The sequence below is a fragment of the Coregonus clupeaformis genome, chromosome 1 (assembly GCF_020615455.1).
Source record: "Coregonus clupeaformis isolate EN_2021a chromosome 1, ASM2061545v1, whole genome shotgun sequence".
NCBI lineage: Eukaryota > Metazoa > Chordata > Actinopteri > Salmoniformes > Salmonidae > Coregonus > Coregonus clupeaformis.
The window spans coordinates 68112394-68129724 of record NC_059192.1 but is presented as its reverse complement, the minus strand read 5'-3'; the positions used below and the strand labels follow the sequence as shown (position 1 = coordinate 68129724).

At 45.8% G+C, this 17331-nt stretch overlaps 1 protein-coding gene across 1 annotated transcript; it reads right to left on the bottom strand.

Moving 5' to 3' along the window:
* Nucleotides 1-1863: 1863 nt before the first annotated feature.
* On the bottom strand, nucleotides 1864-15436 carry vwa2 (von Willebrand factor A domain containing 2). Its single transcript, XM_045216611.1, is given in 7 exon segments — nucleotides 1864-2110; nucleotides 2307-2429; nucleotides 2463-3014; nucleotides 4071-4652; nucleotides 14011-14126; nucleotides 14369-14472; nucleotides 15209-15436. Coding segments are annotated over 7 exon segments (1773 nt in total). The 3' UTR covers nucleotides 1864-2042.
* Between the last annotated feature and the right edge of the window lie 1895 nt (nucleotides 15437-17331).

Below are 17331 nucleotides of genomic sequence, written 5' to 3'. Positions count from 1 at the left end.
TTTACATTCAGGCAGGTAGGTACTGTGGGAGCAATTATTAGGAAATGGAAGACATACAAGACCACTGATAATGTCCCTCGATCTGGGGCTCCACGCAAGATCTCACCCCGTGGGGTCAAAATGATCACAAGAACGGTGAGCAAAAATCCCAGAACCACACAGGGGGACCTAGTGAATGACCTGCAGAGAGCTGGGACCAAAGTAACAAAGCCTACCATCAGTAACACACTACGCCGCCAGGGACTCAAATCCTGCAGTGCCAGACGTGTCCCCCTGCTTAAGCCAGTACATGTCCAGGCCCGTCTGAAGTTTGCTAGAGTGCATTTGGATGATCCAGAAGAGGATTGGGAGAATGTCATATGATCAGATGAAACCAAAATATAACTTTTTGGTAAAAACTAAACTCGTCGTGTTTGGAGGACAAAGAATGCTGAGTTGCATCCAAAGAACACCATACCTACTGTGAAGCATGGGGGTGGAAACATCATGCTTTGGGGCTGTTTTTCTGCAAAGGGACCAGGACGACTGATCCGTGTAAAGGAAAGAATGAATGGGGCCATGTATCGTGAGATTTTGAGTGAAAACCTCCTTCCATCAGCAAGGGCATTGAAGATGAAACGTGGCTGGGTCTTTCAGCATGAGTTGAAAGTCCGTGTTGCCCAGCGACAGCCCCAAAACATCACTGCTCTAGAGGAGATCTGCATGGAGGAATGGGCCAAAATACCAGCAACAGTGTGTGAAAACCTTGTGAAGACTTACAGAAAACGTTTGACCTGTGTCATTGCCAACAAAGGGTATATAACAAAGTATTGAGAAACGTTTGTTATTGACCAAATACTTATTTTCCACCATAATTTGCAAATAAATTAATTAAAAATCCTACAATGTGATTTTCTGGATTTTTTTCTCTCTCATTTTGTCTGTCATAGTTGACGTGTACCTATGATGAAAATTACAGGCCTCTCTCATCTTTTTATGTGGGAGAACTTGCACAATTGGTGACTGACTAAATACTTTTTTCCCCACTGTATGCTCGATTTTCGTAATGTTGCATATTTTAAAACGTAAAAAAAATTGCATACTCAAACTGCCTGTTATTTAGGATGCAAGTATGGGTATTCGGACACGGCCAGTATGTATACTCAGTCATGATGAGGCATTATGATATTCTTATAAAGAGACATAAAAATAGGAATGGAAAAAGGGGAACAGTGTAGGCAAAACATGGCAGGAAAAGAGCTGCCAAAAGTGCAACAAGGGATATTCAATGGCTAAATAAAATATAGTAAACATTCGACTACCCTAGAATGAATAACTAAGCAAAAGATACCAGTTATGCTTGCAGTTGTAAGACAGTCTTATGCATTATTTTTTTAGGATTAATTGCATGTTTATACCAGTACAATACAGTACTTACAGTATTTACTCATACATAACATTGTAAAATGGTTATAACATGATAATGAGAATATACATAAAATACAGGAATATTGTTCTTATAGATTGTTGTTGGGATTCTTGCGGATTCTGGTGCCACCAAGCACCATTTATTACCAGGTATTACCGGTTTTATTTAATTATTTGAAACAAATACCAAAATGTACCGCCATCAAATACCAAGTAAATACCAATGGAAATAGAACTGTAAAATAAATCATTACTAAATGTGTTTTGTTGCATTTTTGCGAGACCCTTCTTCTTCAGACTTATAAAGAGAGTACACCACAAAGCAGACTAAAAGCACATTTGAAAAATGTCAAACTGTATTTGAACCCAGGTCTCATGTTGATACACTATGTGAGTCCACTTCCTGGGTCTGAGTATAATGATGTGTTATGGAGCTTAGATAGGTAGGAAAGGTATTCTGTTAGGAATATGATATTGAGTGACTTTGAATCTGAAAATGTGCATGTGCCCTCTCTATAATGCTTCCCTTTGTGTGTGTGTTCGTGTGTGTCTGTGTGTGTGTGTTAGGCTACCCTGGCTGTGTGTCTTTTGTGGTGTACTTTGTAGAGTCGCAGTAGCTCTTGGTGGCTATTTTTCTACCTGTTCTTCTTCTTGAGTCCTGAAGGCCTGGGGAGATCTCCCCTAGATGAAGCCCTGCTACTCCCTGTAAAAACACATACTGAACACCAACGAGTACCATATTACACACGGATACATTTTTATCACACAAAAGACCACAGGTATGTGCAAAAGAAATCTGTATAACTCGTTTTAATCTAGGAGTGTTATTTAATGTGAAACTTTTTTAAACCATGTGCATTACAAGGAGGTGATTATTCTTAGTAAAATGCGCAACTCACGTGTCTTGCAGTGTGGGCCCTCGTAGCCTCGGCATTGACAGCGGAAGCTCCCGCCTGATAGGATGCAGGTCCCGTCATTCATAAAGGGGTTGGGCTTACACAGGTTTACTGGCTTCTTCACCTCTGATAAAAGAGTGTCTCTATCCATCCTTTTACCTGAGCACGCCATCTGCATCAGCACATCCTCAAAGTACTTCAGGTCCTCGTAAGACAGCACCGAAATCATGTGGTCCTCCGTCCTGAAAATGCGCAGCAGCCTCTCCCTTTGCATGTCCCTGATCGCAATGACAAACACAGACACGCCGTTGTCCCGGATCTTCTGGGCAGGCACCGCTGCGTCGTCCCTTCCAGCGCCGTCCGTAACCACAACGATGGCCTTGTTGACCCCTGGCTGCGCCCCCTTTTTGACCGTCAACACCTTGGAATGGATGTGGAGGAGTGCAGAGCCCGTAGAGCTGGAGCTGCTCACGTAGGTTGCTTCGGCAACGGCCTAGAGCACGGCCGAGCCCGAATCGTGGGTGTCGAGGTAAAAGACGGTGACTGGCTGACGGCCGTAAACTACCAGGCCCATCCGGGCCATGTCGTGGTTGATGTCGAACTGTACACTGACGCTGCGGACAAAGTCCCTGAGGTTGGTGAAGTTGTTGTTGCCCATGCCCGCCGATCCGTCCAGTGCAATGACCAGGTCCATCGCCTGACTCAGGCAACCTGAGGGCCAAACATCAACAATATCACATCAAGTGGGCTCCCGAGTGGCGCAGCGGTCTAAGGTACTGCATCTCAGGGCTTGAGGCGTCACTACAGACCCCCTGGTTCGATTCCAGGCTGTATCACAACCGGCCGTGATTGGGAGTCCCATAGGGCGGCGCACAATTGGCCCAGCATCGTCCGGATTTGGCCGGTGTAGGCCGCCATTGTAAATAAGAATTTGTTCTTAACTGACTTGCCTAGTTAAATAAAGGTTAAATAAATAAAATAATAAATAAAGTGGCCTCGGGTGGTCTAGTGGCTTAAGCCACTGCCTTCGAAACCAACCCACTGCTATTCTAGCACATCCACCACCTTCTCCCCCTATCATTTCACTGTCCTATCTAAAAATCATGAAAGGAGTGGGACTGACTACATTATCACAAACTATGTTCTGGAGTAGATGCACATAAGGTTGACAATAGAGGAAGTGGAGATTGAGTTGCCAAAATAAGCCAAATGGTCACATTTTACATTAACATTGCACAGCAGGCATTTACATGGAATCGTAATTTATTTGTGTGATTTCATGCAACTACGAAGCCACTACACTAGGAAGTAATTTTTTTTTAAATCCACCAGTATCATTGTTTTGTGTAACTTAAAAAAAGCAGTAAAGCATAAGGTTTGATTTTGCTGCAGGTAGCTTAGTAGTTAAGAGCGTTGTGCCAGTAACCGAAAGGTCGCTGGTTCTAATCCCTGAGCCGACTAGGTGAAAAATCTGTCGATGTGCCCTTGAGCAAGGCACTTAACCCTAATTGCTCCTGTAAGTCGCTCTGGATAAGAGCGTCTGCTAAATGACAAAAAAAATTATAATAAAAAAAAATAATTTGATTTCAGAGATCAAAATGTATTTTGGTTTGTGGCTGCAACTGGACCGGCATACGTCTAGGCTACAGTGTCGGCATGGGTTTGAATCCAGCCTTCTGCCCATTGACACAACCTCACTCTATCTTTCCCCACTGTCACCCTCTCTCACTATCTGTTCAATCAGAAAATCCCTTCATTTTACAGTACCTTGACTGTCCACGCTGCAGATCTTGGCCCTGAGCTCTGGGATTTTGGCGTTGAATCTAACTAGGGAGGGGTAGGTGAGCATGCGTTGGGGGTTCCCTGTTATGTTGTTCAGCTGTCCTTTGAGCATATCTGGCCCTACCCCTATGAGGAAGATTTACCGTTCCTGTGCATACTTGGCAGGCTCAACCACCTCGTCTGTGGTGGGGCTGGCTGTGAGCAGTACTACCACGTGGGGGAGGTCGTCCTGGACATCAGCGAACACTGGCGCGCTCAGGAAGCCGTGGTGCGTCACATAGAGTAACGCGTTGCCCGTTCGCCTCGACCCACCCGGGGACTTAAGCCCCTAAACGGCTTTAAGGAGATCCTTAATATCCCCTTGGAACTTGCCCACCTGGGCCTCCACGCGAGCCTCCCCGTCATACACGGCCAGTCCCAGTTTAGCGGGGGTGTCGGGACCCATGACAGCTTGCAAGAAGCGCTTGAGGAAGGTCTTGAGGCGCAGGAACTCCTCCAGGTTGAGAGTGGTAGAGCCCTCTAAGAGGAAAAGCAAGTCCACTGAGCAGTCCAACATCAGTTTGGGGGCTAAAAGATGGTAAAGTGGGTGAGGACACACAAATTGGGATGAGAGTGTGCGTGCTAAATGACTCAAATGTATTTAAAATTACAGTGGGGAAAAAAAGTATTTAGTCAGCCACCAATTGTGCAAGTTCTCCCACTTAAAAAGATGAGAGAGGCCTGTAATTTTCATCATAGGTACACGTCAACTATGACAGACAAAATGAGAATTTTTTTTCCAGAAAATCACATTGTAGGATTTTTAATGAATTTATTTGCAAATTATGGTGGAAAATAAGTATTTGGTCAATAACAAAAGTCTCTCAATACTTTGTTATATACCCTTTGTTGGCAATGACACAGGTCAAACATTTCTGTAAGTCTTCACAAAGTTTTCACACACTGTTGCTGGTATTTTGGCCCATTCCTCCATGCAGATCTTCTCTAGAGCAGTGATGTTTTGGGGCTGTCGCTGGGCAACACGGACTTTCAACTCCCTCAAAAGATTTTCTATGGGGTTGAGATCTGGAGACTGGCTAGGCCACTCCAGGACCTTGAAATGCTTCCTACGAAGCCACTCCTTCGTTGCCCGGGCGGTGTGTTTGGGATCATTGTCATGCTGAAAGACCCAGCCACGTTTCATCTTCAATGCCCTTGCTGATGGAAGGAGGTTTTCACTCAAAATCTCATGATACATGGCCCCATTCATTCTTTCCTTTACACGGATCAGTCGTCCTGGTCCTTTGCAGAAAAACAGCCCCAAAGCATGATGTTCCCACCCCCATGCTTCACAGTAGGTATGGTGTTATTTGGATGCAACTCACCATTCTTTGTCCTCCAAACACGACGAGTTTAGTTTTTACCAAAAAGTTATATTTTGGTTTCATCTGACCATATGACATTCTCCCAATCCTCTTCTGGATCATCCAAATGCACTCAGCAAACTTCAGACGGGCCTGGACATGTACTGGCTTAAGCAGGGGGACACGTCTGGCACTGCAAGATTTGAGTCCCTGGCGGCGTAGTGTGTTACTGATGGTAGGCTTTGTTAATTTGGTCCCAGCTCTCTGCAGGTCATTCACTAGGTCCCCCCGTGTGGTTCTGGGATTTTTGCTCACCGTTCTTGTGATCATTTTGACCCCACGGGGTGAGATCTTGCGTGGAGACCCAGATCGAGGGACATTATCAGTGGTCTTGTATGTCTTCCATTTCCTAATAATTGCTCCCACAGTTGATTTCTTCAAACCAAGCTGCTTACCTATTGCAGATTCAGTCTTCCCAGCCTGGTGCAGGTCTACAATTTTGTTTCTGGTGTCCTTTGACAGCTCTTTGGTCTTGGCCATAGTGGAGTTTGGAGTGTGACTGTTTGAGGTTGTGGACAGGTGTCTTTTATACTGATAACAAGTTCAAACAGGTGCCATTAATACAGGTAACGAGTGGAGGACAGAGGAGCCTCTTAAAGAAGAAGTTACAGGTCTGTGAGAGCCAGAAATCTTGCTTGTTTGTAGGTGACCAAATACTTATTTTCCACCATAACTTGCAAATAAATTCATTAAAAATCCTACAATGTGATTTTCTGGATTTTTTTTCCTCAATTTGTCTGTCATAGTTGACGTGTACCTATGATGAAAATTACAGGCCTCTCTCATCTTTTTCAGTGGGAGAACTTGCACAATTGGTGGCTGACTAAATACTTTTTTTCCCCACTGTATATGTCACACTATAGCATTTTCAAGCCTTCTAAACTATATATACAAAAGTATGTGGGCAGCCCTTCAAATGAGTGGATTCGGCTATTTCAGCCACACCCGTTGCTGACAGAGCACACACCCATGCAATCTCCATAGACAAACATTGTCAGTAGAATGGCCCGTACTGAAGAACTCAGTGACTTTCAACGTGGCACCGACATAGGTCAGTTCGTCAAATGTCTGCCCTGCTAGAGCTGCCCCGGTCAACTGTAAGTGCTATAATTGTGAAGTGGAAACGACTAAGAACAACAACAACTCAGCCGAGAAGTGGTAGGTCACACAAGCTCACAGAATGGGACCGGCAAGTGCTGAAGTGCATAGCGTGTAAAAATCGTCTGTCCTCGGTTGCAACACTCACTACCGAGTTCCAAACTGCATCTGGAAGCAACGTCAGCACAATAACTGTTCGTCGGGAGCTTCATGAAATGGGTTTCCATGGCGCACACAAGCCTAAGATCACCATGCACAATGCCAAGCGTCAGCTGGAGTGGTGTAAAGCTTGCCGCCATTGAACTCTGGAGCAGTGGAAACGCATTCTCTGGAGTGATGAATCACATTTCACCATCTGGCAGTCCGACGGTCGATTCTGGGTTTGGCGAATGCCAGGAGAACGCTACCTGCCCGAATGCATAGTGCCAACTGGTAAAGTTTGGTTGAGGAGGAATAATGTTCTGGGGCTGTTTTTCATGGTTCGGGCTAGGCCCCTTAGTTCCAGTGAAGGGAAATCTTAACGCTACAGCATACAATGACATTCTAGATGATTCTGTGGTTCTAACTTTGTGGCAACAGTTTGGGGAATACTCTTTCCTGTTTCAGCACGACAATGCCCCCGTGCGCAAAGCGAGGTCCATACAGAAATGGTTTGTCAGGATCTATCCATTTTTCTCTTACTTCCTCAACTCCACCTGTTCATGCTCCTCCACTCTCTCTATTTCTATTTTTCCTCCCTCCATCATTCCATATATTTTCCACCAGGAAGGCATGTACAGTTGAAGTCGGAAGTTTACATACACCTTTTATGTATTATTTTTTACATTATTAGCTCAGAAAGTGTTTTGCATCATTACATACAGCCGGGAAAAACTATTGGATATCAGAGCGGCGGTAACTCACCAGCATTACGACCAGGACTACGACTTTCCCGAAGCAGCTCCTTTGTTTGCTCTCACCAGGGCAACTGAACTGATTCCAGCGGCTGACCCAAAACATTGCCGGCGGAGGAGAGGCACTCGGAGCGGCCTGCTGGTTCTACTTAGGAGGCGCGCACACCACCCACCGCTTCCAAGTATCCTACTCGCTAATGTTCAATCTTTGGTTAACAAAGTTGACAAACTACGGGCAAGGATTTCCTTCCAGAGAGACATCAAGGCCTGTAACATACTCTGTGTCACGGAAACATGGCTCTCTTGGGATATTCTGTCGAAATCGGTCCAACCAGATGGATTCTCAGTTCATCGCGCAGACAGGAATAAATATCTCTCCGGGAAGCAGAAGGGCGGAGGTTTGTGTTTCATGATTAACGACTCATGGTGTAATTGTAGTAACATGCAGGAACTCGAGTCCTTCTGTTCACCCAACCTAGAATATCTCACAATCAAATGCCGACCTTATTATCTACCAAGATAATTTTATTCGGTTATAGTCACGGCCGTGTATACTTCACTGGACTTTATGCAGACTGGAAACCACATATCCTGAGGGGATTTTAACAAAGCAAATTTGAGGACTAGGCTGCCGAAGTTCTATCAACATATCGACTGTTGTACTCGTGCTGCTAAAATCCTCGACCATTGCTATTCAAACTTCCGGGATGGTTATAAGGCCCTCCCCCGCCCTCCTTTCGGCAAATCTGACCACAATTCCATTTTGCTTCTCCCTTCCTATAGGCAGAAACTCAAACAGGAAGTACCCATGCTAAGGACTATTCAACGGTCTGACCAATCGGAATCCACGCTTCAAGATTGTTTTGATCACGCGGACTGGGATACAGTGAGGGAAAACAGTATTTGATCCCCTGCTGATTTTGTAAGTTTGCCCACTGACAAAGACATGATCAGTCTATAATTTTAATGGTAGGTTTATTTGAACAGTGAGAGACAGAATAACAACAAAATAATCCAGAAAAACGCATGTCAAAAATGTTATAAATTGATTAGCATTTTAATGAGGGAAATAAGTATTTGACCCCTCTGCAAAACTTGACTTAGTACTTAGTGGCAAAACCCTTGTTGGCAATCACAGAGGTCAGATGTTTCTTGTAGTTGGCCACCAGGTTTGCACACATCTCAGGAGGGATTTTGTCCCACTCTTCTTTGCAGATCTTCTCCAAGTCATTAAGGTTTCGAGGCTGACGTTTGGCAACTCGAACCTTCAGCTCCCTCCACAGACTTTCTATGGGATTAAGGTCTGGAGACTGGCTAGGCCACTCCAGGACATTAATGTGCTTCTTCCTGAGCCACTCCTTTGTTGCCTTGGCCGTGTGTTTTGGGTCATTGTCATGCTGGAATACCCATCCACGACCCATTTTCAATGCCCTGGCTGAGGGAAGGAGGTTCTCACCCAAGATTTGACGGTACATGGCCCCGTCCATCGTCCCTTTGATGCGGTGAAGTTGTCCTGTCCCCTTAGCAGAAAAACACCCCCAAAGCATAATGTTTCCACCTCCATGTTTGACGGTGGGGATGGTGTTCTTGGGGTCATAGGCAGCATTCCTCCTCCTCCAAACACGGCAAGTTGAGTTGATGCCAAAGAGCTCGATTTTGGTCTCATCTGACCACAACACTTTCACCCAGTTCTCCTCTGAATCATTCAGATGTTCATTGGCAAACTTCAGACGGGCCTGTATATGTGCTTTCTTGAGCAGGGGGACCTTGCGGGCGCTGCAGGATTTCAGTCCTTCGCGTCGTAGTGTGTTACCAATTGTTTTCTTGGTGACTATGGTCCCAGCTGCCTTGAGATAATTGACAAGATCCTCCCGTGTAGTTCTGGGCTGATTCCTCACCGTTCTCATGATCATTGCAACTCCACGAGGTGAGATCTTGCATGGAGCCCCAGGCCGAGGAGATTGACAGTTATTTTGTGTTTCTTCCATTTGCGAATAATCGCACCAACTGTTGTCACCTTCTCATAAAGCTGCTTGGCGATGGTCTTGTAGCCCATTCCAGCCTTGTGTGGGTCTACAATCTTGTCCCTGACATCCTAGGAGAGCTCTTTGGTCTTGGCCATGGTGGAGAGTTTGGAATCTGATAAATTGATTGCTTCTGTGGACAGGTGTCTTTTATACAGATAACAATCTGAGATTAGGAGCACTCCCTTTAAGAGTGTGCTCCTAATCTCAGCTCGTTACCTGCATAAAAGACACCTGGGAGCCAGAAATCTCTCTGATTGAGAGGGGGTCAAATACTTATTTCCCTCATTAAAATGCAAATCAATTTATAACATTTTTGACATGCGTTTTTCTGGATTTTTTTGTTGTTATTCTGTCTCTCACTGTTCAAATAAACCTACCATTAAAATTATAGACTGATCATTTCTTTGTCCGTGGGAAAACGTACAAAATCAGCAGGGGATCAAATACTTTTTTCCCTCACTGTATGTTCCGGGTAGCTTCCGAAAATAATTTAGACGAATACACTGAAACAGTGACTGAGTTTATCAGGAAGTGTATAGGTGATGTTGTGCCCACTGTGACTATTAAAACCTACCCTAACCAGAAACCGTGGATAGCATTCGCGCAAATCTAAAAGCGCGATCCACCGCATTCAACCATGGCAAGGTGACTGGGAATATGACAGAATACAAAAAACTGTGTAGCTACTCAATCCGCAAGGCATTTAAATGGGCAAAACATCAGTATAGAGACAAAGTGGAGTCGCAATTCAACGGCTCAGAAACGAGACGTATGTGGCAGGGTCTACAGACAATCACGGACTACAAAAAGAAAACCAGCCACGTCGCCGACACCGACGTCTCGCTTCCAGACAAGCTAAACACCTTCTGCACCCGCTTTGAGGATAACACAGTGCCACTGACGAGGCCCACTAACAAGGACTGTGGCCTCTCCTTCTCCATGGCCGACGTGATTAAGACATTTAAGCATGTTAACCCCCACAAGGCTGCCGGCCCAGACGGCATCCCTAGCCGCGTCTTCAGAGCATGCGCAGACCAGCTGGCTGGTGTGTTTATGGACATATTCAATCTCTCCCTTTCCCAGTATGCTGTTCCCACATGCTTCAAGATGGCCACCATTGTTCCTGTACCCAAGAAAGCAAAGGTAACTGAACTAAATGACTATCGCCCTGTAACACTCACCTCTGTCATCATAAAGTGCTTTGAGAGACTAGTCAAGGATCATATCACCTCTACCTTACCTGTCACCCTAGACCCATTTCAATTTGCTTACCGCCCCAATAGATCCACAGACGATGCAATCGCCATCACACTGCACACTGCCCTATCCCATATGGACAAGAGGAATACCTATGTAAGAATGCTGTTCATTGACTATAGCTCAGCATTCAACACCATAGTACCCTCCAAGCTCATCATTAAGCTCGAGGCCCTGGGTCTGAACCCCGCCCTGTGCAACTGGGTCCTGGACTTCCTGACGGGCCGCCCCCCAGGTGTTGAAGGTAGGAAACAACATCTCCACTTCGCTGATCCTCAACACTGGGGCCCCACAAGGGTGCGTGCTCAGCCCCCTCCTGTACTCCCTGTTCACCCATGACTGCGTGGCCAAGCACGCCTCCAACTCAATCATCAAGTTTGCAGACGACACAACAGTAGTAGGCTTGATTACCAACAATGTCGAGACCGCCTACAGGGAGGAGGTGCGGGCTCTGGGAGTGTGGTGCCAGGAAAATAACCTCTCACTCAACATCAACAAAACAAAGGAGATGATTGTGGACTTCAGGAAACAGCAGAGGGTGCACCCCACTATCTACATCGACGGGACCGCAGTGGAGAAGGTGGAAAGATTCAAGTTCCTTGGCGTACACATCACCGACAAACTGAAATGGTCCACACACGCAGACAGTGTTGTGAAGAAGGCACAACAGAGCCTCTTCAACCTCAGGAGGCTGAAGAAATTCGGCTTAGCACCTAAAACCCTCACAAGCTTTTACAGATGCACAATTGAGAGCATCCTGTCGGGCTGTATCACCGCCTGGTACTGCAACTGCACCGCCCACAACCGCAGGGCTCTCCAGAGGGTGGTGCGGTCTGCCGAACGCATTACTGGGGGCAAACTACCCACCCTCCAAGACGCATACAACACCCGATGTCACAGGAAGGCCAAAAAGATCATCAAGGACATCAACCACCCAAGCCACTGCCTGTTCACCCCGCTATCATCCAGAAGGCGAGGTCAGTACAGGTGCATCAAAGCTGGGACCGAGAGAATGAAAAACAGTGTCTATCTCAAGGCCATCAGACTGTTAAATAGCTATCACTAGCACATTAGAGGCTGCTGCTGCCTATTGAAATCACTGGCCACTTTAAGAAATGAAACACTAGTCACTTTAATAATGTTTACATATCTTGCACTACTCATCTCATATGTATATACTGCATTCTATAACATTCTACTGTATCTTAGTCCATGCCTCTCTGTTATTGCTTGTCCATATATGTATATATTATTTTATTTTGTACCTTTATTTAACTAGGCAAGTCAGTTAAGAACAAATTCAAATTTACAATGACAAGCCTGGAATCGAACCAGGGGGTCTGTAGTGATGCCTCAAGCGCTGGGATGCAGTGCCTTAGACCGCTGCACCACTCGGGAGCCCATTCTTAAATTCCATTCCTTACTAGTTTTGTGTGTATTGGGTATATGTTGTGAAATTGTTAGATATTACTGCACTGTCAGAACTAGAAGCACAAGCATTTCACTACACCCGCTATAACATCTGCTAAACACGTGTATGTGACAAATAAAATTCCTGACATTTAATTCTAGTAAATATTCCCTGTCTTAGGTCAGTTAGGATCACCACTTTATTTTAAGAATGTGAAATGTAAGAATAATAGTAGAGAGAATTATTTATTTCAGCTTCACATTCCCAGTGGGTCAGAAGTTTACATACACTCAATTAGTATTTGGTAGCATTGCCTTTCAATTGTTTAACATGGGTCAATAAGTTGGGTGAATTTTAGCCCATTCCTCCTGACAGAGCTGGTGTAAGTGAGTCAGGTTTGTAGGCCTCCTTGCTCACACATGCTTTTTCAGTTCTGCCCACACATTTTCTATAGGATTGAGGTCAGGGCTTTGTGATGGCCACTCCAATACCTTGCCTTTGTTATCCTTAAGCCATTTTGCCACAACTTTGAAAGTATGCTTGGGGTCATTGTGCATTTGGAAGACCCATTTGCGACCAAGCTTTAACTTCCTGACTGATGTCTTGAGATGTTGCTTCAATATATCCACATAATTTTCCTTCCTCATGATGCCATCTATTTTGTGAAGTGCACCAGTCCGTCCTGCAGCAAAGCACCCCCACAGCATGATGCTGCCACCCCGTGCTTCAAAGTTGGGATGATGTTCTTCGGCTTGCAAGCATCCCCCTTTTTCCTCCAAACATAACGATGGTCATTCTGGCCAAACAGTTCTATTTTTGTTTCATCAGACCAGAGGACATTTCTCCCAAAAAGTTCGATCTTTGTCCCCATGTGCAGTTGCAAACCGTAGTCTAGCTTTTTTATGCCGATTTTGGAGCAGTAGCTTCTTCCTTGCTGAGCGGCCTTTCAGGTTATGTCGCTATAGGACTCGTTTTACTGTGGATATAGATACTTTTGTACCTGTTTCCTCCAGCATCTTCACAAGGTCCTTTGCTGTTGTTCTGGGATTGATTTGCACTTTTTGCACCAAAGTACGTTCATCTCTAGGAGACAGAACGTGTCTCCTTTGTGAGCGGTATGACGGCTGCGTGGTCCCATGGTGTTTATACTTGCATACTATTGTTTGTACAGATGAACGTGGTACCTTCAGGCATTTGGAAATTGCTCCCAAGGATGAACCAGACTTGTGGAGGTCTACAATTATTTTTCGGAGGTCTTGGCTGATTTCTTTTGATTTTCCCAGGATGTCAAGCAAAGAGGCACTGAGTTTGAAGGTAGGCCTTGAAATACATCCACAAGTACACCTCCAATTGACTCAAATTATGTCAATTAGCCTATCAGAAGCTTCTAAAGCCATGACATCATTTTTTGGAATTTTCCAAGCTGTTTAAAGGCACAGTCAACTTAGTGTATGTAAACTTCTGACCCACTGGAATTGTGATACAGTGAATTATAAGTGAAAGAATCTGTCTGTAAACAAATGTTTGAAAAATTACTTGTGTCGTGCACAAAGTAGATGTCCTAACTGACTTGCCAAAACTATAGTTTGTTAACGAGAAATTTGTGGAGTGGTTGAAAAACGAATTTTAATGACTCCAGTGTATGTAAACTTCCGACTCCAACTGTATAAAAGTTTTGTAACTGAACAAAATGTGTGCAAGGAGCAGGCCAGTCCGGGCGGCGGAGATGGATATTCCAAGACGATGTTGGGGTCCAGAATGTCGGCCACCGGGACCTAACAGCGCTCCTCAGGACCATACACCTCCCAGTCCACCAGGTACTGGAGCCGACCCCACGATGTCGTGAGTCCAGGAGGGACCTAACGGCATAGGCGGGTGTCCCCTCGATGTCCAGGGGAGGTGGAGTGGTGTCGCGGGGGACTGCATTAGCCAGAGGTCCAGGAACCACTGGCCTGAGGAGAGAAACATGAAAAGAGGGTGATATCCGGTAGTTGGTGGGGAGTTGTAGAAGATAAGTTACCCCTCATTGACCCTCCGGAGGACGTTGAAGGGCCCCACAAACCGGGGGCTCAGCTTCCAGCAGGGCAGGCTGAACAGGAGGTTCCTGGTGGAGAGCCAGACGTCATCACCAGGATTGAACACGGGAGCCTCACTGTTGGTGGCGGAGGAATAATGAAGTGAGTTCTTGGCGTACTCCGTCCAGGGAAGGAAACGGGCCCACTCCCCCTGTCGGTCCTGGTAGTGACTCCTAAGGAACCTCTCCAGCTCCTGGTTGATCCTCTCCAGCTGCCCATTGAACTGAGGCCAGTACCCGGATGTGAGACTGAATGTAGCTCCCAGCTTCTCCATAAAGGCTCTCCATACCCGCGACGTGAATTGGGGACCACGATCAGAAACTATGTCCTCCGGAAGGCCATAGTGCCAGAAGACCTGCTGGAATAGTGCCTCAGCGGCCTGGAGAGCGGTAGGTAGACCAGAGAGTGGGATAAAACGGCAGGATTTAGAGAATATGTCAACAATAACCATAATTGTGGTAAACCCATCAGAAAGAGGGAGATCAGTGACAAAGTCTATGGACAGATGGGACCAAGGCCGCTGAGGCACAGGAAGGGGAAGGAGTTTCCCTGCTGGAGCGTGCCGGGGAGATTTGGTTTGGGCACATACGGAGCAGGAGTTGACATATTGACATAGCGGGCGACATCCCGCGCGAAGGTGGGCCACCAGTACTTAGCAGAGAGAGATTGAATGGTGTGGGTGATACCTGGGTGTCCAGTGGCGAAGATTGTATGTGCCCAGGTCAACAGCTGACCCCTTACCCCCATAGGGGCGTAGGTGCGCTCCGGAGGGAAGGTAGCAGGCGCAGGTTCCCTCTCCAGAGCTTGGCGGATGTCCACGTCTACGTCCCAAAGCACGGGAGCAACGATTCGAGAGGGTGGAATGATGGGCTCACTTAGGATCGGAACCTCTCCTGAATCGTGGAGACGGGATAGGGCATTGGCTTTGATGTTTTTAGAACCTGTGCGATAAGACCTACCTTGCTTGGTGTGGGTTCAGCCGCCTCGCCGTCTGTATGTACTCCAGGTTCTGATGGTCGGTGAGGATGAGGAATGGCTCCTTGGCGCCCTCCATACACGACCCCCTGGCGCCCGATCATGTCCCGGAACACCTCGTTTACGAATGCCTGAAACACTGATGGGGCATTGGCTAGTCCATAAGGCATCACCAAGTACTTGTAGTGCCCAGACGTCGTGCTGAAGGCCATTTTCCACTCTTCCACCTCTCGGATGTGGATAAGATTGTAGGCACTCCACAGATCCAGCTTCGTAAAAAATGGGCCCCGCGGAGCTGTTCGATGGCAGCCGGTACCAACGGGAGAGGGTAGCGGTACTTAGTGGTGATGGAATTGAGACCTCTGTAATTTATGCAGGGACGCAGACCCCCCATCCTTCTTGGTTATGAAGAAGTAGCCTGCCTACACAGGAGAGGTGGATGAGCGGACAAAACTCTGTTGGAGAGCCTCCTGAATGTACTCCTCTATGGCCTCAGCCACCAACAGAGGTAGATGCGGCTGCGCGGTGGCGCAGAGCCTTCTAGCAGGTCGATGGCACAGTCCCAGGGGCGATGAAGAGAGAGAGGTGGCTTGGATCTTGGAGAACATCTCTGATAGATTAATTATGAATGACTAATTATTACACCCTGAAACTGTGTGAAATGTGTTAGAATGTGTGAGTGTAGGACCAGTAAAGACTATGACATTGAGCTACTATTTAGCAATGTGAGTAAGAGTTAGACCAGACAACAAAGGACAAGGAGAACTGTCTACAGACAACTAAAGGGGCCTCCCAATTTAGGGATGAGAGAAACTGTTAGGCTTTTTAAGGAGTATGCAGGATATTGTGAGGACGCGATAACTAAGGAATGCATGTGTGTATATGTATGTATGTGTGTATGCATGTATGTGTGTATGCATGTGTGTGTGTGTGTGTGTGTGTGTGTGTGTGTGTGTGTGTGTGTCTGTGTACTGATGGTCAGGAGAGCAGTTTTAAAGTGGAAAACTACAGCCCGCCTAAAGAGGGGAGGGATTTTTGTATGACGTGTGAGTATAAAAGATGGACTCTAAAATTGTGATGGCATAATTCTCAATGAATAAAGATCTCTGACTAGGCAGACCGGGACTCTGTCCGTTTCTTGATCCTTTTGGGAGACGCACAGAGACACTGAAATAGTTTGTTAAATAATTATCATAACAGCTTGGTACTTCTGAGCCGGAACCCAATACCTGCCTCTGTCATTCCAGGTAACTCTGAAAACCGTTGACGGGCGAATGATACATTCGTAAATAGAAAGTCCTGCCCTTTGACATTAAGGGTTAAGACAGGTCAGAGGACACCTGATTAATGACAGAGACGGTGACGGAATCCAAACCTACATTGAATCTCGGCTGCAGGGATAAGGTCAGTAGTCTTTATTCATTACTTGGTGAAATTGATTTGAGAACTTGCTAAAATATTGAAAAGTAGCAAATTGATCAATGCGTAGCCATTTTAAGTGAAATGTTGGTGGGTCCGTAACGATTCACGGTAATAGGCCATTACCAAAATAAACTACCCGGTGTTGAAATAGAAGGAACTATTAAAAGTACACCTATAGGATGTAACCTGTAAGAGATTATAGAACAGTCAACAAATAATCCGGGTTAAACAAATACAAAAAGAAAAGAGAGGATATAATTGAGTAAATTTAGACGGTTAAGATCACCAGGAGAGGGAGAACCCATTCCTGTTGTATGGGGCTGTCAGGAATTATCAAGATTACATTGTGGGGATAAATTCCTCCGTAGAGTAGGAGATAATTCTGGGGGACTAGTACCTATACAGGAAGGGGTGATTACAGGTGTGGTGTGAAACTGTTTTAACTAACCTGTTATATAGAAGAGGTGGCTAGAGGAGGGAGAACCCATTCCTGTTGTTTGAGACTGTCAGGAATTATCAAGATTACATTGTGGGGATGAATTCCTCCGTAGAGTAGGAGATAATTCTGGGGGACAACTACCTATACAGGAAGGGGTGATTACAATTGTTGTGTGAAACTGTTTTGAATAACTTGTTATATAGAAGAGGTGGCTAAGGGATTTTTTTAACAGTACCAACCATGGGG